The following is a 26,583-nucleotide window of genomic DNA, read 5'->3' on the forward strand; positions in this document are numbered from 1 at the left end:
CTATAAAGCTTCACCTATCAAGCTTCAACCCCAATGCTTCACCTACAATACAAAATTTCAACACCAAAACATATAAAAGCTTCGCACACTCTTCATCAAGATAGTGCGAAGCTAATTCAAGTTTTGTATCCTAAAAATAGCTTCAACTAGTCATGCTATATACCCAAGAAAAAATCTATAGTCAATAAACCTTACTTATTAAACTATTTCCCAAACATAAAACCTTGTGACAAATAAACAAATTTTGTTCACAAAACCAAGATTCCCTTGAACCTGTACAAAAACACGGGTCAACGCAAACATTTGTTTTGTTCTACACCCATAACATCCTTGTCATAAACAAACAAGCAATTATGTATATGTTTCCAAACATATTATAATAAATCAAACAACAAGCCAAAATCCCAAGTTTAACTAGAAATCCAACCCAAGCAACCTCTTTCCCTCTCTTCCTCTTCCGCCTCCTTTCATCTATCAAATTTCTGCAACCTTTGCTCTTCTCCAGTGGAGCTGAATTTTGGACACCCTATAGTTCTTGAGCAGATGAACAACTTTCAAGAAGGAATCGTTTCTGTTTGAGCGACGGAAGCCGAAGTCGAACCTCCGATCCTGGGTTGCTTGCTTGGAAGTTTGACTGCATACCTTGTCTGTCACCTCTTTCGGCAGATCTCCTAGCTCGGCGACTTGGGGGACTCCTACTATAGGGTTTGTATCGCACTTGACCAAGCCCGAAACTACAAGTAAGCTTCAAGTGAAATTGATACATTACCTTGTGCATCTTCATCGGTTAAAGATACCACCCATGGATGGAGGAAAAGTACTTCCAGAGAAGATGCCACATCTACATATGAGACAGATAAGGCATGTGAAAATGATACCACACTTCGGTACTTAGAAGTTTCGTGATTACTCAATGGCTTGGATCTTGCAAGTCCCCAACCGAGGAGATTCCCTCACTCGGGAACTTAGGGGAGCACTGTTTGTACCATACTTGACCAATCCTGAAACTACTGAGCACCGGTCAACGTTATACCGTCAAGGACCCAGAAGAGCTTCCCTTCAACCAGGAGGCCAATCACAATGCGACACGTGTCGACATCAGAAGCCAATCACAGCGCGACACGTGTCAACATCAGAAGCCAATCACAACACGACACGTGTCAATGTTAGAACAAAACTAGAAACCCTCTTCTATAAATAGGGATCATTCTCCCACAATAATCTCTAATGTCATTTTGTACTAAACTATTCACTAGAACTCACAAAATGAGAGCTTGAACCTATGTATTTGTGTAAACCCTTCACAATTAATGAGAACTCCTCTACTCCGTGGACGTAGCCGATCTGGGTGAACCACGTACATCTTGTGTTTGCTTCCCTGTCCCTATTCATTTACGTACTTATCTTCACTAGTGATCGAAGCAACCAAGCGAAGGTCACAAACCTGACACTTTCTGTTGTACCAAAGTCCTCGCTGATTTTGTGCATCAACATGTTGTATACTACAAGTGGTATCCAAGTTATTTCTAGTAATATGGCTATTAAAAGACTCTCTCAGTGCTTGAATCCGATTTGAATATGTCTTCACAGTTCAAGCCAGATCTAAGTTCTAAGCCTTCAGGCATATAAGATTTGATCACTCTAAAAGTCCTTGGCCTCAAGGCATAAAAAAGAACCTGATGTGGACTTAACCCATCCACGACAAGCTTTGATAACAAGAAGTCCGAAGTTACTTGAGGCGTAAGTAATCGACCTGTCACTTAGTTTTATTTCTATTATATTATGATTACCATAAAACATTCGAGTACGTAATGAATTCTGATGGGAAGCCTCAAGGCCTATTCAAGGCCCTACAAAGGCACCTATTTGGATTCATCCTGTTCCTCGGGCTAGAACATTGAGTATAGAAGGAGTTCTGATGGGAAGCCTCAAGGCCTATCTAAGGCCCTACAAAGGCACCTATTTGGATTCATTCTGCTATTCGGGCTCAGGTAATCAGAAGTATAATGGTTGTAAGACTCATATAACCAAGAAAATGAACCTTATGTATTCGAGTACTAAGTTAGTTATTAACGTGAAGCCTCAAGGCCTACACCTAAGGCCCCACAAAAGTACCTGTTAATAACTAACATAGTCTCTCAAATATATATAATTAAAACTCAAACATCCGTTTTACATCTGCCATGTTGAAGATGGCAGTGGCACGCCTGAGCACTTAAAAGTTAATCTTGATTGTGAGCCTTAAGGCCTACACCTAAGGCCCCACAAAGGCACCTTTCAAAGTTAACTGTGTCCTTCTAATTCAGCCTTGCCCGACAGGCTTTACCCGACAAGCCCGCCAGTAAAGCAGAAGCCCGACAGAAAGCATCAACCGGTGCGGACCTCTCGGGGAGCTGTGTGCTCGTCGGCTAGGAAGCATCCCCGACGGAAATTCCTGCCACGAACAATAATATTCTTGTTAGTCTTATTCGTCGCGTACTCTGATATTCAACTAAATGAAGGATCGAAGAGGTTAAAAATGTACCAATATTGGTCCCCAATCAATATTGTCTTGTGCCATATATAAAAAATCTACTGATTCCTCTTCCTCCCTCCAAGCCTCCAAGGTCTCGAGGCTTGAGGCTTTGAAGTTGCCCAATCTGTCAATCACTACTAATTTGTGATCGTATAATAAACCATATCTGATCACATGAAAGTACAAGTAGTTAAATTTTCTCATATGAACAAGCAACTAGTTAATTAATCTTCGTTTTTATCAGGAAATTAATCTTAGCTAGTAACACCAATAATTGGTACTAGCTAGGTGATCGAAGTGAAGTGGACCAAATCATATGACCAAAGAAAATAGAAAAGTGAACCAAATTATTTTTGGCAAAAGTTTGACATGCATTGTGTGATCAATATTTTAGTCAATGTAAAAATAATAGTAATACAATAATTCATATCATTCATAAAAAAATGGAGAAAATTTATCATTCTTACTCAAATAATATTATGCAATGACGCATATGTGTGTATTAGTTATGTCAATTATCTACTCATTGGACTGCACGTTCATGTGAATTTTGAGTTGTGTTGTGTTGACGTATCATATCTAGAAGTCCGTAATCTATGTGTTTTTAATTTTTTGAAGCTTATTGTCTTCGGATAATCGGATACGTACTGGTATTAGGTTATATGAATGCACAGCACATCGGCTTGCAATGACATAATGTGTGTATATCGATCGACCTAATAATTGGCGGATGAGCAGTAGATTCTGAAACATATAGAATAGTAATCACTTAATTTTCTCTTTGTGTGTTGAGGTTTTCTAAAGTAATAAAAAAAATAAAAATAAAAATATAGAATATTAAGCACTCAATTTTCTCTTTATGCTGCATCACCTCTATGTTCATCTTTTGGGAAACATTTTGACATGTGACCGTTTACTAATTAAACTCTTGTAAAACCAATTGTTTGTTGTTAGAAATTAACCTGGGAAAGGGATTCTCTCTGGATTCCTTCATCCTAATCCATAGAGTTCGAAGATCTGGACCATTGAAATTTAATCTAACAGTTAAAGTTATTATAACTTTTTAAGTGGACCCCTGTTTGTAGCTGTTGGATCAAATTTCAATAGCCCGGATCCCCTGACTTGATGGATTAGGTGTCAAGGATCTGGAAAGGATCCCTTTCCATTAACCTGAGCCACTATTTATATGTGACCTAATATATATTTGTTACGTCTATTATTTTTACAGTAAATTTGCACTTACGATTTTGTATTTGTGGTAACCATATAAGAGTTTAATCATTTTGATTGTTTATACAAATTATCTCTAGATCAATGTAATGGTCAATAGAGAAATATACCCAAGTAAAAGCCATTGTAACCATTCTTAATTAGTAATGAAATCGCTATCGTTTATGTAACAAAAAGAAAGAAAAAAACTTGAGTCACTTGATCATAATGACCATCCCCATTAAATTGTGACAAGGACTCGCCGGTCCCTTTGTTCTTTAGAAAGAAAAAAAAAGAAGCATAAGTTGAAAAATAAAGAGTGAACTACTAGAATATGGAGCGAAAGGCCAGATATAAATTTGCCACAAATCAATATTGGTAGTGCTATTTACACATCTATTTTTACTTCTCACACATCATTGTTAATTTTCGGCGTAGTGCTATCCACACTCATTTTTACGTCTCACATATCTCTCTCAATTTTCAGCCGTATGACCGAATGAATTGAAGATGTATGGCAAAAAATTAATAAAGGTATGTAGAAGGTAAAGATAATTGTGTGAATAACAATGTCTTGAGATATTTATGCCTTTTGTGATTTTGGTTTTCAATGATAAATTAGACAGAAATAAAAGATGTTCTTTGATAACTTGTAGGAAGTTTTCTAACTCTATGGTCTTCTTAAACTCCAGAATTCTTCCTGCTTTGTAGTACTTTAAGTGTTCCCATCTAAAATAGTTAGACAATCATGCAAATCCAAAAAACATTTGCATTGCACCACTTCAAATTGGAGAAATATTTTTGTGGGTCAGAACAGGCCCAATATACCAAATATCAAATCGCTTGTATTATGATATTTGATGTGCGGACTCTATTTTTGTCACCCTGAAAAATCTCTCTTAAGTTGAGGTAATATTCTTATAAAACATGTCTATTCAGTTGCCCCTTTTACAAGCTCCAGACCGAACCTCCTCCCTCCTGCCTTCTATTTAAATTGTCTTCGTTTTGAAAAACTTCCAACAAAACGTATAGTAGACGCGCGTGGTGTTTGAGAATAATTTGAAGACCAACGAGGGATCATATCCATATATATGCATGTGTGATCGAAACTAGCTAGGATATTATCTCACTTGTACATTATTTACGTGAAGTGTGGAAGCAGAAAGACCAATATTATTGTTTTAATATTGAAAAAGAATATTGTGTATATATAGATGTTGAGTCGAGTCAGAGAATGATAGGGACATTTGGTAAGCCAGTCAAAGCAAGCGTTGCCTTCCATGGTGGTAATCAAAAGCAGCTGGCTCTAAATATTGTACAAGACCTGTAGCCTATGGCCCTCTATAGCCTATAACCTCTCGTCTCTCTGTGTTACACTGTTACATTTATAATATAATTGTCCTCTCCTCCATCGATCTCTTTCTCTTTCCTTCTCACTCTTTCCAGGGCACCTATACATGTAGGCGGTCAGTTTCTAGCCCTCTAAAAATTCCATAGAGCTGTGAATAAGTTTTCCAAAGAATATCATAATCAAGAGAGTAACTTATATATAACGTAATTAACAACTTACACGTTACAATATCGAATATTAATTGATTAATTACTACACATCTCTTCCTTTCTTTCTTTATTCTTTCTCATAAAAAACAATATAATGAATTATATTCACACACAAACACAGAAGATTGGCACGGCAAAAATGTTGTTCCTTTGTGATCGAAAAATCATGGATTTGAATTATGAAAACACCCTCCTTGCAAAACAAGAGTTAAGCTGCATATGATAGACTTTCTTCCGACTCTTACAAAGCGAAGAACTTTGTTAGCTTGCGGTTGCACTTTACATAAACACAGGGTTGTGAAAAAGGATGGCTAGGTTCGGTCGCTTTCTTGCACTCACCCCTGCACTCACCCACGTGATGTGTCACCATTCACTTACATGTTCAAATTAAGACCAAGAGATATCATCAGTTGCACAACTAGCTAGAGGTCTATATAGCTTTACATAGCTATCTCCCTTATGTACACTCTTCTCTCCGTTCCTCGTGCTCTTTCTATATTTCGTATCCACTCACTTTCTTTCTTTCTTTCTTTTGCAACCCGGTACTACTACTGTGGAGTACGGTCACATTTTCTTGCTTGAATATGTAATAATGGTGAAGCAAAAACCAGTTTCCAGGTTTTGGTTTAGCTCTACACTAGCAACAAAGCACCGCCATCGCCCTCATCAGACTCTGCACTTTGTGTTTTTCTTTATCGCTCTTCATAACTAGTTGCGTCCTTTTCCTTTAAGGCTCTCTTATACATGTAGAAGAACAGTAACCCTCCAGGGCATCCACATAGTAGTCGATTTATTTCTTGCCCCTTCTCTTTACTACTACTGTTTGTGTTGTTTTTCCGGCGGTCAAAACAGTACCGAATTAAAAGAGACGTCATGCATCATCACAATCTTTAGGGTTTTGTGAATTGTCATATACTATCCATGTTTCCTTCTAGCAGCACCACTAGTAATACCCAGCTACCTTTTCTATGTGATGACAACCACACAAATGGTATTATTGATGATTTTCATCAAAACCCTAATTCAATATCATCACATGGTGGCTATCATCAATACTATTCACAGTACTACTACTCCGATGACCAGCAGCAGCAGCAGGCACCTGATTTTCTTGAACACGATGGAATGCTATTGAGCTACTTGCTATCTCAGCAGCAGCTCTTGATCGACAGCTCCAGTACTACTAATGTAGCAACGCATTCCAACCATACTCGAGCTCACAGTAGCGCTGAAATATGCATTGTGGATTCAAATTCAAACAAAACAATGGAGTTGATCAACCGTGCCGACGAGATCACCGTTATCCCGGCTGCAGATTCACAGATTAAGAAAAATAATGTGAAGATGAATGGAGAAGGAGGTGGAGAGAAAAAGGCAAAATTTGCTCGAAAGAGAGCGAGTGGGAAAAAAGACAGACACAGCAAGATCTACACAGCTCAAGGTCCAAGAGACCGGAGAATGAGGCTGTCCCTCCAAATTGCCCGGAAGTTCTTTGATCTTCAAGACATGTTGGGGTTTGACAAAGCCAGCAAAACAATTGAGTGGCTTTTCACAAAGTCAAAGACCGCCATCAAGGACCTCAAGCAGCACCTCCTCGTCTCACCCAAGGAGGATTACAGCAGCACAAATGGCGGTGCAACTGCAAAGGTGAATTCATTTGAGAGTACCACCGGTGATGTCGCATCGAAAATTATGGAGCCAAATAGTAGTGCTGCAAAAGGTGACATTTCCATTGGGTTGGCTAGGGAGAAAAAGTACAGGAAGTTATCAGTGGTTGCAAGGGAATCGAGGGTGGAGGCAAGAGCAAGGGCAAGAGAGAGAACAAGGGAGAAGATGATGAGGATCAGAGGGTTTGATCAAGATCATCAGAGTACAAAGCAAAGCCATAAGCATCAAGAACAACAAAACCCTAATGAATTGTTTGAAACAGCTGGAATGATGAATTCCATGATGATGAGCATGAATCGTCCCAACGATGGTCAGAAAATTGTGGGCAGAACAAGTAGTAATTGTGGTGGTGCAGAAAGATTGTTTTTGAATTTTGATTTTTCGCGACATGCGGAGGCAAGTGGAGCAAATTCTGAGGACTGTGATTTTCCAGGGAATTGGGGAGCAATCAACAACACCAAGAATATTATTACAGGTAACGTGCTGCAAGTAGAGCAAAACCCTACCTCATACCCAAAACAACAGAACCCTAGCTCAATTTTCGGGACCGGTACTCAAGAGCAAAACCCTAATTCAATTTTCCTCACCACCTTAGCCAAAGCTCAAGACCAAAACTCCACTACCTCTTCAAATTTTGCGATCAATACAAATATTAGTACTTTGCAGCCCCTGTTTACTGGAAATTAACGAATCTTCTTCCACCTTCTCCTCCTCCTCCTCCTGCTGCTATATATAGCTAATTATCAAGCTCAGTATCCGAATATATTCACTGGTAATTTGTATTGTAGTGGATTACTATCTTTGACAGTGCGAGAAAAATGTTTTCAGGCATCTCTCTAAACTTTATTTGATTGCATTGTTAGAAAATGTAATTTGAAGATGTCGTAATTTCTTGAATTTATAAAAAAAAATTGTGCAATACAGTGTCAGGTACTATAATAATTTGTTTGGAGATTTTATATTATGCTAGCATCGTTGTGATTTTATATTTTCTGATCGTCGTCACTTTCCGTAATATAAATTCTCATGAAATATTATGCTAGCATATATCCAGTCACTGGAAAATAGTGTTGCAGTAATTCAGTTTTTCCCTAAAATTGCAAAGGAAGACAATCACATAGACATATAAAATAAAACTGGAAAACAAGAGTAAACTTTACTATATGCATGCCACATTTCAAATATTCTTTTGCATTGGATATGTATTTCTCTATGTAGCAAAACCTGCAGCAAATAACAATCATTAGGATGATAATAGGGCATCATATTCCTTTCCCAGCTCATTGATCTCCTATTAAATATATAACCTAACCCACCCATAGATACAGCATCTAAAAACCATAATCTTCTCAGAGAGAATTTATAAACATAGTAGATGGTGCTCTCCGCTTGGACGGAGCCATGCCATGATGACGGTTTTTCTCACATACACGGTATATGAGCCTACTGTCTGTAATTCCAGGTAATAATGAAAACATCTTGATTAGTTATTTTTTTCTATTTTTCCTAGTAGCTAAGTTCCATTCATATAGTTTATCTCTCTATTTTATCAAGTTTAAGGTCCATAGAAACTTTTATTGTGTTTCTGAGAATGCTTTTAGGCCAACTAATATAACATGTCAACCTGACTTTGGTTGCATATGTTTAATTTTACAGTGCTGCAAATTCCAAGGAATTCAGTATATATATTGTCTGTTTATGCTAACTTCCTTGTTTTGTTTGCTGGGTATAGCCTAGGTTGAAAAGCATATTACATAAGTGTTTGTGTATGTTCTATGAATTACTATAAATTATGTGCCTAGCTACCCATATATTTCTTTTGTCTGTGTTTCAAGCTTTCAAAACGTATAAATTTATTCCATTCATTTTCATGACCTAGCTATATATTCTAGGAATACTTAAACTGTTATACAAATTGTGGTATGCTATATCTCCCACAAATTAGTTTTTTAGTAGGTACTGATTTAGGTGAAAGAAACTATCTCACCATCACACATTGAAGAAGTCTGCATATTACTATGTGCGGCCCTTGATGATGAGCACAATTACATTTTTTAGTATCATTTCTTCTTGGAACTTTTATATTTTTAGGCTTGAACTTATCTAGTGCAGTTAAATGATAATTTGGATCCTTCATATTTCACTGAATGATCACCATAGGCACATGATGTCTGTGTGGTTTTGTATCTCTGGAAAGCTTACTTTCAGAGTCCTAAAGATAATTGTTGTTTCCTATAGTCTAGCCAGTATAAGCACGCACACACACAGTGTCCGTAAAAAAATCAGTTGAAATCCACAGAGAGAATTGATGCTAAATTCTCTTGAGAAGATCCACTAATCTGTGGAATTTCATGTATGCCTGCGTTTTCCACTTTGGATGTTATATTCTCTTTTTTCTGGTGATCCTGAATTTTATAATATTCTTAACTTCCAGTTCATCATGTACCCCAAACTAATGAATGTCAAGGGAGGGGTTAGAATATTCTATTTTCAATTTTCTCTCACCTCCTTTTTCTAGCTAATCACCATTTTGGATCTTGATCTTTCTTGTCATAATTTAGCTTTCAGATTCCTGACCTACCATGAATTAAACTTGCATCTTTTCCAAAGCTAATCTTATTGAAACCCTCTAAGATCCTTTATGTTACTTATCATCTTTCTTTGTTTTATAGGAAGTGATTTTTACACACTATTTTTTTCCTCCTACACATCTATGTTAATTTTTGGTCTTCAAATTGAAGGCACCAAAGGAGAATTAATCAAGGGATAACAAGAAGTAATGCTGTACAAAAAGGAGAACAATGTTTACGGAAATCACTTCTTTTGTTAAATGCATTCATCCTGACAATGAATTTGTATTGTGCAACTTCGTGACAATATTGAGTGTTTACGGGTCTTTAGTTCTACTGCCTAGACTCGCCCCTAGCTATATACTACCTGCTATGGTCTATGGGTCAGGAGATAAGAATTTTACCCCCTAAGCCAACATGTTACTTGGCTTTAGTTTTGACTGCTTTTTCGTTCAATCCACTTAAAACCCAGCTGCCTTAACTGCTACTACTTCTTTCATTCAGAGCTACTACTGCATCTGCAGCATTAATCGATGACAAATCGAAGACAATAAAGCTCACAAAAGTAATGGAGGTAACTGTTACTCTAGTCTCTCTTCAGCAACCTAGGTCCTAAACGGTATACAGTTTATTTTTCCTCTATTTTTTTTTAATTAAGAAGAAATAAAAAAACTTACATCACTAGTTACAATGGTGTTGGTATTGCAGAATCACTGACATTTTCACTGCTGAAACTCATTCACAAAAAGTTAGAATGAAGATAAATAAGTTGTTTTAAAGTCTTGACAGAATTTAATCATCTGTTAACAGTTAACACGTCTTTACTTGTATTCTTCAAAGAAAAAAAAACATAATTATGTTCTCTTTATATAATAAATATCATCAGGATTACCATTTATATTTACCATGTCTTTCATTGTAATGATATATATGAGATCAGCAACCCAAAAACTTGTGTTTTTTACAAATCAGAACTCTGATTAATTCTCAATCTGGTTGGGAAATTGACCAAAATGATCATTTTTCAAATCTCAATTGATGAAATAATGAGCTTTTAGTATGTCATGGATACCTGATCTTTGTATCGCCAAATTTTTTCATCGCTCTCGTGGACATTTAGTTTTGATTAGTTCAACAACTGGGATTTGAAGCAAATTCCCATTCTTAATTTCTCACATGCATATCTCTTGCTAAATCTATTTCCAAGAAGACAAATAGAATCATATGATTAAATATCTGTTCTGTTGTATAACAATACAACCAGTATAGAGTTGTAACAAAAACAGACAAATATATAAATTCAATAATCAAATTTTAGGAGTACGTAGATATAGAATGAGCTAAAACATTAACATCCAAGAAAGACATATACTGACCTATCTACAAAACTTGCAAAGCTCTCTTTGCCCCATCAAAACCAGGCAGTTTCTCCATCTCCCAACTAATCAAGCATACGCCATGAGCCTAAAACAAAAAATGGCCACTGTGAAAGAGACTGTTCATATTTATAATCATCTACCTGCGCAGATTGAGCTACACTTAAAACGAAACCCAAATCTGTCTCTTACATACAAAGTCTGCGTATATATGTATAGAGAGGAGAGAGAAAAGAACCCTAATAGACGGCTTTGTAGGTGGAGGAGCCTCTCTTTTAGCGTACGTACGTTATGATTTTTCGGCCATCGATCTCTTTTTCTGCAAATTATATAGGGCATGCCCTTATCCAAAGGATTTTTATTTAAAAAAAAAGTGAATTAGTTGTGAGATCGCTCTATATTGAACTTTAATGATCCAAATTGTTATTTTTTAAGTTGCACTTTATATATGATTCTTGCAAAATATTAGTCACAACAAAAATATTTGAGGCATCTATATTAAGTTCAAAAAATTTAACGAACATTATGTTCTAAGATAAAGGGTATGTTATATATGGTTTGTTTATATCTCGGACTGGATTTGGTTTTGTCAAAACTCAATCAGTTTGCGTGATCTTATTGCAGTGTTTGGTAGACTTAGGCCCGTGTAGGCTGTACGGACCAAAAAGAAAGGGCAAAAGATCTTGGCTCACCAACGACACACAATGACAATTTTATACACAATTAATTATACTGTATTTTTTTTGTATTTGTCTTTCTTTTTGCTTTCTGCATATATATAGCTCCGTGTGTGTGTGTGTGTATTTTGAGAAGAGCACTGAGGTTGAGTTATTGTGAACAGTGAAGAGCTGGCTATATAATTGCTCTGCCAGAGTTGTACTGCACCAAAACATGGTTGTGTTTCTCTTTTACAACAACTTACAGAAGCAGAAAATGCTTTTAATTTCTTGTGCACATTTCTTAATGCAAGCAAATTAAAGTTACCTTAGATCGCGATGATTAAAGTCAATTTTGCCTTTTTACAAACGATTCATGTACAGGAACTGCAGCTTATGTCAACTGAACAATCAACAACAATGCATGCATGCACGAACACCTCGATCGATGATGGCTGGATTAATTTTCAGAGCATCATGTTCGTTGAGCTCTGACATTTTGAGCACCTCATCGAAGATATGCTGAGGCAACGTAATCACCTAAAGCAAGTTACTTTACGGAGAAGCATCACTTCTCATGTGAGAAATGAATTATCAACCACACCGCCTTAAAATGGGAACTTATGCATCATTAGGCATTTCATTACTTGAAATATGATTATTTACAACACCAGAAACACACACAGCGTACCGAAACTGAATCAAATCTCGTGCACAGAGGAGAATAACGAAGGACGGGAACATGGTAACAAGAAAAACTAAAAAGAATCTGAGAAGAGGACATTCACATTTTACACTCAGTTGCCTATATCGACGGGGAAAAACCAAAAGTAGGGATTACATATGGTGTTCGATGACTAGGAGCGTCTCACTGTGACTGACATTCCATTTTGCCTGCCTGAAGAAACCGCATTCTGAGACCATGATGATGGCTTGAATCCCCCTGTAAGTAAGTTGGATGCAGCAGCAGCACTTATCCTTCTTCTCTTAGATTGCAGTTCCAAACTCTTCTTAGAAGTCCCAGATGCGCCAGGAAAAATTGAAGCCCCATTGATTAGTGCTCGCTTATCCTTCCTATTTTTTTCTAACTTGGAAACGAACTTCACACGCGACGCAGCAGCAGCATCCTCCTCTGCCACTGGAAGCAGTCGTAAACCGAGACCCATCTTCCTTGAAGCAGCCTCTTCTTCGGCAACTCTTTTCTTTTGAGACTGAAATAAAACAATACTAAATAGTGAGGAAACCCTTTATGTAATGCCAAATTCAACACTCAAGTTCAGTTCGTTCTCACTTGAGAAGCAGAAAAAGATGTAAGAAAAGAGAATAAGTTATACACACACACACACACACTGAGAAGAGAGATTTCTAATCATATTTCATCATATCTAAATACTTTATAAGGAAATATGGGTAGGGCAGACTAAAAACTTCTAATCATCTCTCCGTGTCCACATTTTTCATCACTCTGTAATATAAACCTTAAAGGAGAAGTGAAAAGTAATAATTTTGACTTTTCTAACATCAACCAATGCATCTGTGTGAGAAAAAAACATTTAAGTGAAGAACTAAAAAATGATCAGGTTACATACTCTAAGTTTGGCTCTGAGGGCCTTGTTGAGGGAATAGTCATCTAAATGCCTGTCATCAGAAATTCTCTGTAGGCGAACAAGTAATGGCTCGGCTTCTTTCTTCTTTTGCAAATCCTCTTCTTGGTGTTCAAGACGATAAAATGGATCCGCAAGCTTTCCTCTTTCTGGAGAACAAAAAATTAACTTTTGTTATGAGAGCAGAAAAGGAAACATCAAAATAATGCAACAAGTGGTCCAACATCTCAAGAAGAATAATGCAACCTTTTGATCACACAACTGAAATTAACAAAAAGGGGTGAAAGGACTCCATTCACACCCCTTCTTTTACTTCCTTTTTTGTTTGAGTTCAAGTTAACTTAATTGGAGTACAATAAGCTCAATCTATTTCAATAAGGCATTACAAAAGTCACAAAAGTCACAAAAGAAACACCATTTGCAGCAACTTCTAAACCAACCTTCATCAGCAGGAAGTTCAAAGGTTTCTGCATCCTCAACGTCAAATTCCTCATTCTTTTGCGTGGCCCCACTAATAATCACATACTGGCAATTCTTCGGATCTGTCTGAATAACAATCTCTTGTTTGCAGCATGGAGACTTCATGGTAAAGCTCCATATCTGGCAGGAAATAAAACCTTGATTTTTAATAAATGCATTAACTAAAACCGTTAAGAAAGAATGACGAAGAAGAAAGGCAGGCATGCTAAAAAAATGAATACACGGATTTCTATTGATCAAGGGGTAGCAAAACTAATAGTAGCCAATTTAGTTCTGAATATAAAAGTACTGGTTGGAAAATATACCTTTGTAGAGTAGTAATTTCCAACTTGCTTTTTTTCTGCATTAAAACGAACACCCTTCGCAATCATAGAATTGCAACCACCGCACCATATATGGTAAGGCATCTCGAACCTGAATGCATAACAATCAATATATCAGAATGACGGACATATGATTGCCAAGATTTAATTAAATTTCCCATTTTCCACCCAAACTATATCATTCAACCTAGTTTGCAAGAAAAAGCACATAACTGCAAATGCTTAAAGTGGAGTACAGTAAAAACCACAATTTCATATACATGTGTGTGTCCATACATATTACAAACAGTGAAACAGTAAGCACTATCCAAGAAAAACACTTCCAAATAGATTAATGCCTACAAACTATAATATACCAACAGAAGTAAAACGAAGTAAAGTGAGCAGTAAAACCAAGTGACTAAGTTTCCATGTTCCATTTAGAGCTTATCAGAGCCATAAATGGAAAATGACATAAGTGAAACCATCATCGCACAAATCAAATCACTTACAAAACTACAACAAGAAGGAAAGAGTAATTCGGTTGGTTAATAAGGCTTTAATCTCACAATAGATATCACGCATAATCTTCTCACCGGGGAACAGTTTAGTAAGATAATAACAAAGAAGCGAAAAAAGCCCATTATTAGCTATTCTGCGGAAGTCACTCAACCACATTAAAACTTTCCATTAAAAAAATTGCTTCTTGAGACGCATTTAGACCATCTAACAAACACATAACATATATGATTTGACTTGTTACCTTATAATCAGAATCCCCTGGTCCAATTTCCTCGCTCTCTCCCTCAGAGCATGTTGACCGTTGAACTTGTTCAAGGAGCCCTGAAGCAAAAATCAACATTAGAACTCCATAAACCAACCACCCCACCATGACATATTCTAACAGGAGTATAACGGAAGCATACCTTCTTTGGCGACCATTCTGGGGGATAATAAAAGTTGTCTGCCCTAGCAGCTGCAAGTGTAGACTGCAGAGAACCAGGTAAAACATTTAGCAGATTGAACAAATCTACAAGCAGAAAGAAAAGAAAATCCTAAATATTACTACGAAAATACAATTGTCAAAATACAGAAGATTCATCTCAAGCCCAAGTATTTGTAACCGTTGTTTCATAACGATCAATTACATTAGAAAAAATAACATCCCGATTTTCTTTGGTGAAGAACCATATGTTTAATTAATCTCCTATACATTTAAAAATCGAAACAGCATCACCACAAAATCCTTTTGAGCTCATTGGTCACCTAAAATCTTAGACGAGCAACATTGTCCATTAATTTTTAAACTGTCGATAATGAATCAATGCGATCGTAGGTTCTAAAAAATGGCAATCGAAAGCAGAATCAAATCTGTGCACAATTAAAAATTAAAATCCAAACACTCCAAAAATTGGATATATTGAACGTGAAAACTCAAACTTTATAGCCCTCATCTTACATAGAAAAATTCGTTCGACAATAAGTTAAAAAAATTCAGATTAATCAACTCGAATATGAAACCCCAAGAAAACGCGTCTAATCCGATACCAAAACCCTAATATTGCAATAGCTTCAAGAACGAACAGGAAACCCTAATTTAATTGAAATTAGTGAAAAGAGATGAATTTTGCATACCATTTTCTCCTTCTTGAATTGCTACTTGTTCACCGAAGTTTTTCCGATCAATCAACCAGTCCGCTCGATTCAATCGTTCTGTTGAAGTTTTGGTTCTTGAAATTTTTTGATGCCCCTTTTTCCTGGTCGGTTCTCAATTTTCCCTATTGGACAAAGACGACGTCGTATTACTGTTTCCGGGCCCTGCCTTTTCTTGTCATTCACAACGCTACAAGAATATGGAAACCCAATATCGTCTCGGCCCATGGCCCATAAAAGATCGTCGCACACATCCAATCACTAATTGGATTTTAAATTTAAATCCATATTGTCAAATTCCTAAATGATTCAACAGTTTGTGTCAAAGACATCATGCCATTTTTATGATTTTGTTGTAAGAAGGTGAATAACATGAATTTATATTTATCAACATCAAACAATTTTCGAAGTTTGATTTAGCATGATTGAAATGTATGAACTTTGTTTTTATAGTGAAGGAGGTAAAGATTATAAACTTGCGCATACTTTCCAATCACTTATTTGTTAGCATTTTTTTCTTCAAATGATAATGGCAAGGGTATTTAAATATAGAATTAATTACTTGAGTTATAAACTCTTTTCCTTGTGATATGAGATATTGGAGTAAATTAAAAGTTGACATAGTTCCATGTCCTTCGCGTTGAAGATGTCGAACAATTCAAAGCATTTTTTTATGAAATAGTAACTGTCCTTCAGTCCCTTCTGTGCAGTTTCCTTCAAATCTCCAATAGTTGCATCACCTGGAACAACAACCACTATGTCTCCAATTGGCGACTCCCTTTCCTCTTGGATTTTCTTGGAGTGATGCTCATCCCTCCAATCAATGTTTGGCCATGGAATTTGACATATGAATGTCAGTGTCAAAGATTCCCCTTGTGCAGCAATGTCAAATTCTTTCACAAAATGTTTACAATTCTGTATAATTTGAACACTCCTTTACTTTCGTTTGAGTCCGCTCCGGATAACTCCTTTACTTTCGTTTGCACCCCTATTCGTTATTTTGTATGTAAACATACGTAAGGATGAATTTTTCAACAATTCAATAAGAACCTAAATATTTTCATTGTAAATTGAGTAGTTAAATTAGGTGCCATGAATCACATAGTTCAACTATAACATGATGAAAAAGAAAAAACTAGAAAGAAAATAATTTATAAAATCCATAACACTAGTGGTACTTCTCAACTGGGCAGCCATTCTTGTCCTTGGGGAAGTTTCAGTAAAAAACCTAATACCACAGTACCAATAGTGACTAAAAGAACCTATTTACCTCTAATTCCTGCAAAATTAAAAAATTAAAAAACCCCTAACACCATATCACATGCTCGGGACCGGACCGGGCTCATAACGATATTACATGATGTGTCATGTGATGTGTTAAAATTAATGAGGAAAAAAACTAAGAATAACAGGCCAAATGAATGAATATATAGCAAGAAGCAGATAGATCAACAGATGGAAATAAATGAAGTACCCAAACAAAGCAATCACTTAATTCTTAGTTATAAATTGTATCCCTAAAAAATTTCTGCAGAAACAACTTATGTGAAATTGGAAAATAGGCAAATGTTCAGAAGATGACAGACAGAGATCGAGATCGATATGAGCAAATTAAGTGCCCAAACCAATCACTTTTTATTGTTACTAACAATTTGGCAAAAGAAAGTAAAAGAAAAAGCTAGGAAGAAAATCAATTTGTTGCTAAGAAATAAGCCTTTGCAACGAAAAATTTCTGGAATATCATCATCTTGTATCTTGTAGCACAATGTTGAAGTTTGTGGTTTTAATTATATTAACAAGCATCCAAAGGTTACACAAAATATATAGAAGAGTTTGAGTGAGTTGCAAACTGCACTCAACACTCACGACAGCCAGCATAGGATGCCACACTAATCTCCTTAAATAATGCAAGACAGCTAATTGAGACATAGGGAGCCACACTAATCAACCACACTAATCTCCTTAAATCATGCAAAGCAGCCGGCATAGGGCCACACTAATCTTCCTTGAAATGAGGAGATAAGACCCTTACACAAGATGATAAGATCAAGAAGAAAATAGACAGCTATTAACTAGATAAAACCCTAATGAAGAGTAGTCATAAGTAACCGGAGGTCCTTCCTTCAATACTCCCCCTCAAGCTGGATCCAAAAGGTTGATGGATCCAAGCTTGCCAAGGAGAAGCTGAAATTGATGAGAGGCCAATGATTTGGTGAATAGGTCCGCAAGTTGATCCGAGCTCCTTACAAAATGCGTTTGGATAACCTGAGATTGAACTTGTGTACGAACATAGTGACAATCGACTTCAATGTGCTTGGTTCTCTCGTGAAAAACTGGGTTGGAAGCAATGTGCATTGCATCCTGATTGTCACATAAAAGAGACATGGATTGATGATTGAAAACACCTAAGTCACACAGTAAACCTTTGAGCCAAATTAGTTCACACACAGTAGATGCCATGGCCCGATATTCTGCCTCAGCACTGGATCTTGCAACGACAGTTTGTTTTTTGCTTTTCCATGAGACAAGGTTGCCTCCCACAAACGTGCAATATCCCATTGTAGACTTACGATCAATGGAATTGCCAGCCCAATCTGCATCACAATAACCTGTAATCTGAGTGCTTGTATTGTTCTTCATGATTATACCACGTCCCACAGAACCTTTTAGATACCGAAGTATCCTTTTGACTAGGTTAAAGTGTTCCATCGTGGGAGAGTGCATAAATTGGCTAACAATACTGACAACATAGGTAATGTCGGGCCTTGTGATGGTCAGATATATCAACTTACCAACCAACCGCTGATAATAGCTTATGTTCGGAAGAGGTTGACCCTCTAAGCTGAGCTTAAGTTTAATGTCGAGAGGTGTAGGGACCAGTTTAGCATCACTCATGTTTTCTTCCTTAAGGAGATAAAGAACATATTTACGCTGGTTAAGGAATAAGCCCTTGTGAGAGGTAGCCATTTCGATGCCAAGGAAGTATCTCAGTACACCAAGATCTTTTATTGCAAAGCGTTGCTGAAGAGAATGCTTGAGTTCTTTGATTTCTTCAGGGTTATCTCCGGTGATGATCAAGTCATCAACATACACAAGAACAACCAATGTACCAGCGGTGCCTGAGCGTACAAATAAAGAAGAGTCCGCATTGCTTCTTCCAAAACCAACACTGATAAGGACTGAACTAAGCTTAGCATACCAGGCTCTCGGTGATTGTTTAAGGCCATAAATTGATTTGTGCAGTTTACACACAACATCCTGTTTATGACTTTGAGAGTGACCCGGTGGTAATCTCATGTAGACGTCTTCTTCAAGCTCACCATGTAAGAAGGCGTTTTTTACATCCATTTGATACATAGGCCATCCTTTGTTGACAGCCACGGACAAGAGTACGCGCACTGTGTTCATCTTTGCAACCGGGGCAAAGGTTTCCTTGTAATCCACATCAAATGTTTGAGTGAAGCCCCGGGCCACTAATCGTGCCTTGTGTCTTTCTATAAACCCATCCGAGTTGAATTTAATCTTGTATATCCACCTGCAGCCTACTATTTTCTTTCCTTTGGGCAGTGGCACAATGCTCCAGGTTTTATGTTGATCGAGTGCATGCAATTCATCCTGCATGGCTTGCTGCCACACCTATGATTGGTTAGCTTCTTGAAATGATTGAGGCTCTTCATGTGCAGATATATTACTCAAATAGGCAGTATAATTAGGTGACAACTTTTGGTAAGAACAGTAGTTGGATAAGGGGTGTTTAGGCTTGTACGTAACAAAATCTTGCAATCTTGCTGGTGGGTGCCTCTCACGAGTTGGATTTCGTCGAGGTATGATAGGAAGAGACTCATCTGAGGATTCTTCAGGATGAATACTGCGTAGAGTTTCATCTTCCATAGGCATGTTGTTGTCGTCATATGGAGCCGGTTGATTTGGGGCCACAAGATCCATCGTGTGAGGTTGATCACCCACATTGTTGAGTATCTCAGTCATTGGCAGTGGAAACATGTCCAAGCTAATCTCCCCCTGACTTGTACTATCCAGAGACTTACTGTAATAAGAATTAGTTTCATGAAATTGAACATCATTTGAAACAATTAATCTCTTAAGTTGTGGATTGTAACACTTATACCCTTTTTGTGTGGACGAGTAGCCAAGGAAAATGCATCTAGTTGCCCTAGGATCAAGTTTGTCTCGATGTAAGGGCTGAACATGAACAAAACAGATGCATCCAAAGACTTTAAGGTGAGACAAGTCCACCTTTCTGTTCTTGACTATCTCTATTGGAGATTTGAACCCCAAAACCCTACTAGGTAACCTGTTGATTAGGTAAGCTGCTGTCATGACGCTTTGAGACAAAAAAAGTTTTGGTACATTCATTTGTAACATCAATGCCCTAGTTTTTTCAAGGAGATCACGGTTTTTCCTCTGGGCAACACCATTTTGTTGGGGTGTGCCAACACAACTAGTTTGATGTATGATGCCATTGTTACTCAAATATTGAGTCATGACTTGGGACATGTATTCGGTGCCATTATCAGACCTTAGGGTTTTGATTTGAGAAGAAAAATGATTTTTAACAAGGTTGTGAAAGTCCTTAAACACTTCCATCACCTCACTTTTTGATTTTAACAAATATAACCAGGTGGTTCTTGAATAATCATCAACAAAAGTTATGAAATATTTATAACCATCAAAAGATTCACTTGTTGGTCCCCATATATCAGAGTGTACAAGCTCAAAAAGGTGAAAAACTCTAGACATCGAAGACCCTAGAGGTAGTCTTGTTGCCTTTGACAAATGGCAAGTTTCACAGTGGGTTGATTCTTTGCCTAAGTCAGGAAATAAGGTGGACAAGATAGGTTGAGATGGATGGGCTAGTCGCTGGTGCCACAATGAGGCCTCTTGAATGGAGGTATAGATGGACTTTGACTTGGCATGAAACCCACAGGAAGAGTTTTTCGATATGTAATAGAGACCATCAATGTAAAACCCCTCACCAATCGTCCTCTTGGTTATACAATCCTGAAAAATGACAGTTTTTGGTGAAAAAATGGCCAAACAATTTAAGGAATTTGTGATTCTTCCCACTGAGAGAAGTTGAAATGGAAAAGATGGGACATATAGGGCCATAGACTCTATTTGATCTGATATCAGGTGGATTTTTCCCTTTCCTACAATCCTAGCACCTTCACCATTAGCAACAGATACATGTGAAGGATTATGTAGTTTCTCAAATTTATGTAACTTTGACATTTGATTTGTCATATGGTCTGTGGCACCAGAATCTACAACCCAAAAATCATGTAACTCATTTATTTTAAGAGCAGTTTGGAAAGCAGTTATAATACCTTTCAAGTCTGTCTGAGGTACACAATCAGCTTCAGCTAAAAAACCTGCAAATTTGCCCATCAATGCAAACTCATTTAACAGGTCCCTTATCTCTTCCCTTTTTTTGTTGGAGATACGATGCGAACTCATTTAACAGGGTGGCAGGATTTGCAGTAAACTGTTGATAGGTATCAAAACTGTTGATAGATGAAGATGTTGCAGTGTTGGCACGAGGGTGTGCTCGACTTGTCTTTGGTGCGGATTTATCCTTCATGAAGTCAGGTTTGAGTTCTGGATGTAGGATCCAACACTTGTCTCTCACATGCTCGATGTTGTCACAATGTAGGCACTTCAAATGAGGGTTTTTCCCTTTATACCTTTTTTCATTTGTCAGGTAAGCCCTAGCTTATGTCACGTTGATTTTTATACCATTGTTCATGACTTTTCTCCTTACTTCCTCACGTTGGATAGTTGCACAGACACTAGTGAAGGATGGTAGCTCCGGGTTCATGAGAATGTGACTTCTCAAATCCTCATATTCTGAGCTTAAGCTAGACAATAATTGAAATTTTTTATCTTCTTCAGTTCTTTTAAGGAGCACTGAGGAATCAGTTGTGTGAGGTCTGTACACATCTAACTCATTCCACATGCTTCTCAAGGAACCAAGATGTTGAACAAAGCTTTTACCTTCTTGCTGTATATTGGAGATATCCTTCTTGAGTTGAAAGATGCGAGCTGCATTGTTTTGATTGCCATACATCTCCTTCACGGTGGTCCAAAGAGTGAGAGACGACTCAGAATAGCTGAAGATTTCAGCAACCTTCCTTTCCATAGAATTTAACAACCATGACATGACCAATTGATCTTTACATAGCCACCCTCCAAATTCTGGAGAATAAGCATCTGGTGCAGGTTGACTGCCATTGATGAAACCAAGTTTGGATCTTCCACCGAGAGCAAGACTGACAGCCCTTGCCCATGGCAAATAATTAAACTCATTCAATAACACTGAACTGAGACGTTGGTTTGGATTGATATCCATTTCAGACGCGCTTATAGATGAAGAAGCAATGATGCTTACATCATCTGGACTTCCATCTGCCATTGTTTTTGAAAAAATAAACACAGCAGTTTCGATATACAGAATAGGCTCATAATGATGCCTGCTCTGATACCATGTTGAAGTTTGTGGTTTTAATTATATTAACAAGCATCCAAAGGTTACACAAAATATATAGAAAAGTTTGAGTGAGTTGCAAACTGCACTCAACACTCACGACAGCCAGCATAGGATGCCACACTAATCTCCTTAAATCATGCAAGACAGCTAATTGAGACATAGGGAGCCACACTAATCAACCACACTAATCTCCTTAAATCATGCAAAGCAGCCGGCATAGGGCCACACTAATCTTCCTTGAAATGAGGAGATAAGACCCTTACACAAGATGATAAGATCAAGAAGAAAATAGACAGCTATTAACTAGATAAAACCCTAATGAAGAGTAGTCATAAGTAACCGGAGGTCCTTCCTTCAATACACAATGTATGACACCGATTGCCGCAGGTGTCGCATTCCACCATCCTCTCACCGTCTTCCTCCTTGGCTGGGCATTTACAGAGGAACGTCTTCAGGTGGTCAAAACCACATTGGAACCACAGTTCATATCCTTCGCGTTGAAGCCATCCCCTATCAATTTAACTGGATTATCATTCAAAACCCTAGAAGCTGGTGTTGTATCACACAATCTGAGAAAGATGTCGGACAATTCAAAGCATTATGTTGGACAATTCAAAGCATTCTTTTATGAAATAGTAACTGTCCTTCAGTCCCTTCTGTGCATTTTCCTTCAAATCTCCAATAGTTGCATCACCTGGAACAACAACCACCATGTCTCCAATTGGTGACTCCCTTTCCTCTTGGATTTTCTTGGAGTGATGCTCATCCCTCCAATCAATGTTTGGCCATGGAATTTGACATATGAATGTCAGTGGCAAAGATTCCCCTTGTGCAGCAATGTCAAATTCTTTCACAAAATGTTTACAATTCTGTATAATTTGAACACACTCCTTTACTTTCTTTACTTCTCCGTTTGAGTCTGCTCCGGGTAATCCCTCCATCTTCACATAAGAGTCATAGAGACGTTTTATATCATTGCATGTACGATTGTATATTTGTCCTTCCCATGGTACCTCCTTCAGCTGCAAATGATAAACATCCCTACCATTGTGGTCCTTTGTGATTGTACGGGCAAAAATGTGATGTTCATCAACCACCACGTTGTCTAGGTTGGACAACACATGATCTAGAACGGCGGTAGCCCCTACTGATGGCCTGTTAGCTTGCTTGTTTGCTCGAGCCAAGTCAACCGCTGCTTCCCGTAACGCTTTTCGGGGCATCAAAGGAGCACCATTGCCTAGTATCTCCTTGAATTGATTCACTGCTATGCGGATTTTGTCAGCTTTGCATTTGCTATTGTCCTTGAGCTCCTTTATGTCATCAACATTCCTGCTATTCCTCTTCATATTTTCTGCCTCATGAATCATCCCAACAAGATGGGAGAGAAGATCTTTGAGCGTTCGAAAGTCCCTGTATCGCGAAAGTAATGCTTGCAACTGGTGGCCAAAGGAGGACTCGGTCATCTTTGAAAGCTCTAGTGACCCAATGTGGTTCAGTGAATCAACGTATGCGAAGCGACTGATCCCGTAGCTTCCACGATAGAACTTGTATCCCCACTTGTCAAACCACGAACGTCCGCAAGCGACTCCGAACAACAATCGAAGATCCATCCCAGCTTTCATAGAATTGTCTTTAACACAGATTGCTCTGCAGGAATCAAAAGATACAAGGATTCTAATCTGTTCACATTCTAATTACATAAATAATTACATTCCCAAGATGAGTTTTCGCAATCATACCTGGTCCTAAGAAGAGTACACATTCTGTCCCACAAGTCCATAATCTCAGTGCCACTAAGATGAGCAGAGCCCGCATCATGTCCCCTTATGCCCAATAAATGGCCGTAACCATCAGAGTGAATCAAGCCATACATGATGTGGTTCTGCAGATCAAGCACACCATTCTGTAGAGGCTTATTCCAATCCTCTTCCGACAGAATAATCACATGGTATGATCGGTTGCACAGGAGATGCTTGCTCCAACCTATATATACAACCAGAACCAATTAACTAACTGAACCCATGTATAAACAGATCCTAACAATCTACGAGTCCATGATGTGCCAGTGAACAAGACATACATCGAAAAATTTAAACTCAAGATACACAATCATTAACTACTAGAATGCAGGATAAAGAATCGACGAAAAAAGTAGGCAAACAAATCAACATATATACAATCTTTATCAAAAGATTGATGGATCAAAACAAACTACCATTTCATAATTAAACGTAAGGAAAAATTAACCAAGAAAGATTCAAATTTTCATCGAAACGTTCTACGGGCCATACAATATATTCAGATGTTTCAAGACTCCAAGCGTATTGAACAGCAGCGAATCTTTTATTTAAAACAGAGACAAACAATGAATCTTATTTACTCGAGCACTGCAAGTTAGTTTGTGTCACCTGTTATCCGGCAATGGTCACAAGTCTGTCGTTTGGACAGTTTCTTCACATCTTCTTCAATGATGTAGAGGGGGACCGTAACACCTTGTCCTTCCACTGTAAGCTGCCTGCGCCAAACGTTCATGCCATGCAGAAACTCACCAAGATTATCGAATTCTTGAACAAATTCCAAAACGTTGTCGCGGAATGCTCCCAAGAATCGATGAGGGCCACTGCAAAAGTTACTAAAAGGGTGTGTGGTTGACATAGGTGTTTCAAGATCTATATCAGGATAGACTATGTCTTGGAGTAAGTACTTTCGTTGAGGAAGAAAGAAACTAAACTGAAATTGTTGGTTGTGTTTGACGAGACAGAAGAAGCCGAGACTGGGTAATTAGATTTTGTACGTACGCTCTCTATATATATATGCATTAATATCTGAGCGAGTCCTCATTAGCAAAGGCAAAAAGCACACCAAATCAAGTAAGCAAATCTAAACTAGAAAACAGTACATACAAACTTAGCCAAAACTTGATTTAATTTCCTGTGTTGTTATCATACTCGTAGACTTATAGCATAAGCAATATTTATTTTCTTTTATTTCCTTTTCCCCCTTTTTTCTATTTTTTTTAAGACTGTCTAACCGAAGGGGCAACATTAAAATTTAGGAAACTTTAACGGAAAGCTACCGGTATTATTCACTTTAATGAAAAACCACATTTTTACACTAAAATGTCAATCCTGATACTATTTACTTTACCCTTTATTTTGTCATTATTGTTTGTTATGCAAGAAATTATTTTTAATAAATTGTGTCCTGCCATATTCATGTAACATGTCTAACTAAAGACAATAATTTATTAGTTTTAAATCCGATTTTAGACAAGTTTGAAATCTCCAAATAATTCTTATACAAAATCCCCTTACAATTCTCACGCGCTTTTTCGTGGCGAATTCTTGTGAAGGATTTGTATTTCCTCGTGGGTTTTTGAGGTGCATGCTCTTCTTCCGCTTGGCTGTCAAGAAATAAATTAAAAGATCACTCACATTGGTTCTTCTTAGGCACATAACTAACAGTAAATTACTGACTTCAGTTATCCAGAAGTACCTTAGTGAGAACATTGATCACGGAGTCTCTGGAGCAAGACCTCATGTCTTCGCAAGCTGAGGAGCATTGCCTAGCTGTATCGCACTGTGATTCATTTTTGTTCTCGGCTTATGGACCTCGGGAGTGCGAGTACGAAGAAGGAGATAGCCAATTTCCCAACCAAACGGGCTGGGTATCAGGCCAAGCTTGCCCAGCCTGATGGCCGTCCGTGGAGTTTGTGCCATAGAACTCGTCAGTTACAATTACTTGTTCGACATTATACTTACATTCTGCCCTTCTGAAGGGAACATCCACTCTAACAATTCCGTCTCTGTCTACCAAAATAACCGGAAATGTTTCAAAGAAAAGTAGCATACTACGTACAAAAAGTTCGCGTCCCTCTTTATTTCTACCCATCTACCCAAGTATGATAGTTCAATCACTTTATTTGATACGCAATAAGCCTTTTGCTACAGCTCTGGAGCTGCCAGCTAGCTGCAGCATATTGCACCTACCTATACCCATTGTTAACCGAGGTTACGAAATCTTAGGTTCAGAACTTCAGAGTGTGGATTTCATATAAAAAAAGGGGTTCAAAATACCGACTGACTCTTTCATCTATTTGCTGGCCTGTGACCAAGGCATAGGCGGATTCCGTACTTAGTGCAATTAGCCTCTTGAAAAGGCTTGATAGCTCTGATATGGGCTATCAAGTTCAAGGCCCTACCCTTTCTGGGGTAATTTCTCCCTTTATTAATACTTTTAGGGTAGCGCAATTCCTTAAGCCATCGACTTTCTTAGAGCTGTAGCAGCTGGGTCAGCTAACATATTTGTTTGTGAGCGATTTACGTACTTTGATTACTAATCTAAGGAGTGCCTTCCCAGTACAGATGGACACCACTAAATTTTATTTATAGAGTGCTTAAAGTAAACTGAAGTCCATAGATTATTTTTGGGTGAAAAATGAGAATTTCACAAGTTAATTACCACTGGGGTCATTCATAATCAAAC

General features: G+C 37.7%; 4 protein-coding genes across 4 annotated transcripts; 1 reads left to right on the top strand and 3 right to left on the bottom strand.

The window, feature by feature from the left end:
- The first annotated feature begins 5,765 nt into the window (after positions 1 to 5,765).
- Positions 5,766 to 7,914, top strand: LOC103451684 (transcription factor TCP18). The gene has a single exon (XM_008391098.4). It carries the CDS (start codon positions 6,206 to 6,208, stop codon positions 7,637 to 7,639), a length of 1,434 nt encoding a protein of 477 aa, XP_008389320.3. The 5' UTR covers positions 5,766 to 6,205; the 3' UTR covers positions 7,640 to 7,914.
- Positions 7,915 to 12,162: 4,248 nt separating this feature from the next.
- On the bottom strand, positions 12,163 to 15,739 carry LOC103451683 (uncharacterized). Its single transcript, XM_008391097.4, has 7 exons — positions 15,576 to 15,739; positions 14,867 to 14,929; positions 14,704 to 14,783; positions 13,944 to 14,052; positions 13,599 to 13,758; positions 13,144 to 13,307; positions 12,163 to 12,765 (listed from the first exon to the last, which is right to left on the bottom strand). Exons 1-7 carry the CDS (start codon positions 15,576 to 15,578, stop codon positions 12,412 to 12,414), a joined length of 933 nt encoding a protein of 310 aa, XP_008389319.2. The 5' UTR covers positions 15,579 to 15,739; the 3' UTR covers positions 12,163 to 12,411.
- Positions 15,740 to 17,729: 1,990 nt separating this feature from the next.
- LOC139190445 (uncharacterized mitochondrial protein AtMg00810-like) lies at positions 17,730 to 18,941 on the bottom strand. The gene has a single exon (XM_070810750.1). It carries the CDS (start codon positions 18,939 to 18,941, stop codon positions 17,730 to 17,732), a length of 1,212 nt encoding a protein of 403 aa, XP_070666851.1.
- A 3,747-nt stretch (positions 18,942 to 22,688) lies between these two features.
- On the bottom strand, positions 22,689 to 24,753 carry LOC103452287 (PHD finger protein MALE MEIOCYTE DEATH 1-like). Its single transcript, XM_008391796.3, has 3 exons — positions 24,507 to 24,753; positions 23,838 to 24,081; positions 22,689 to 23,745 (listed from the first exon to the last, which is right to left on the bottom strand). Exons 1-3 carry the CDS (start codon positions 24,751 to 24,753, stop codon positions 22,689 to 22,691), a joined length of 1,548 nt encoding a protein of 515 aa, XP_008390018.1.
- Between the last annotated feature and the right edge of the window lie 1,830 nt (positions 24,754 to 26,583).

Source organism: Malus domestica, chromosome 13, assembly GCF_042453785.1.
Source record: "Malus domestica chromosome 13, GDT2T_hap1".
NCBI lineage: Eukaryota > Viridiplantae > Streptophyta > Magnoliopsida > Rosales > Rosaceae > Malus > Malus domestica.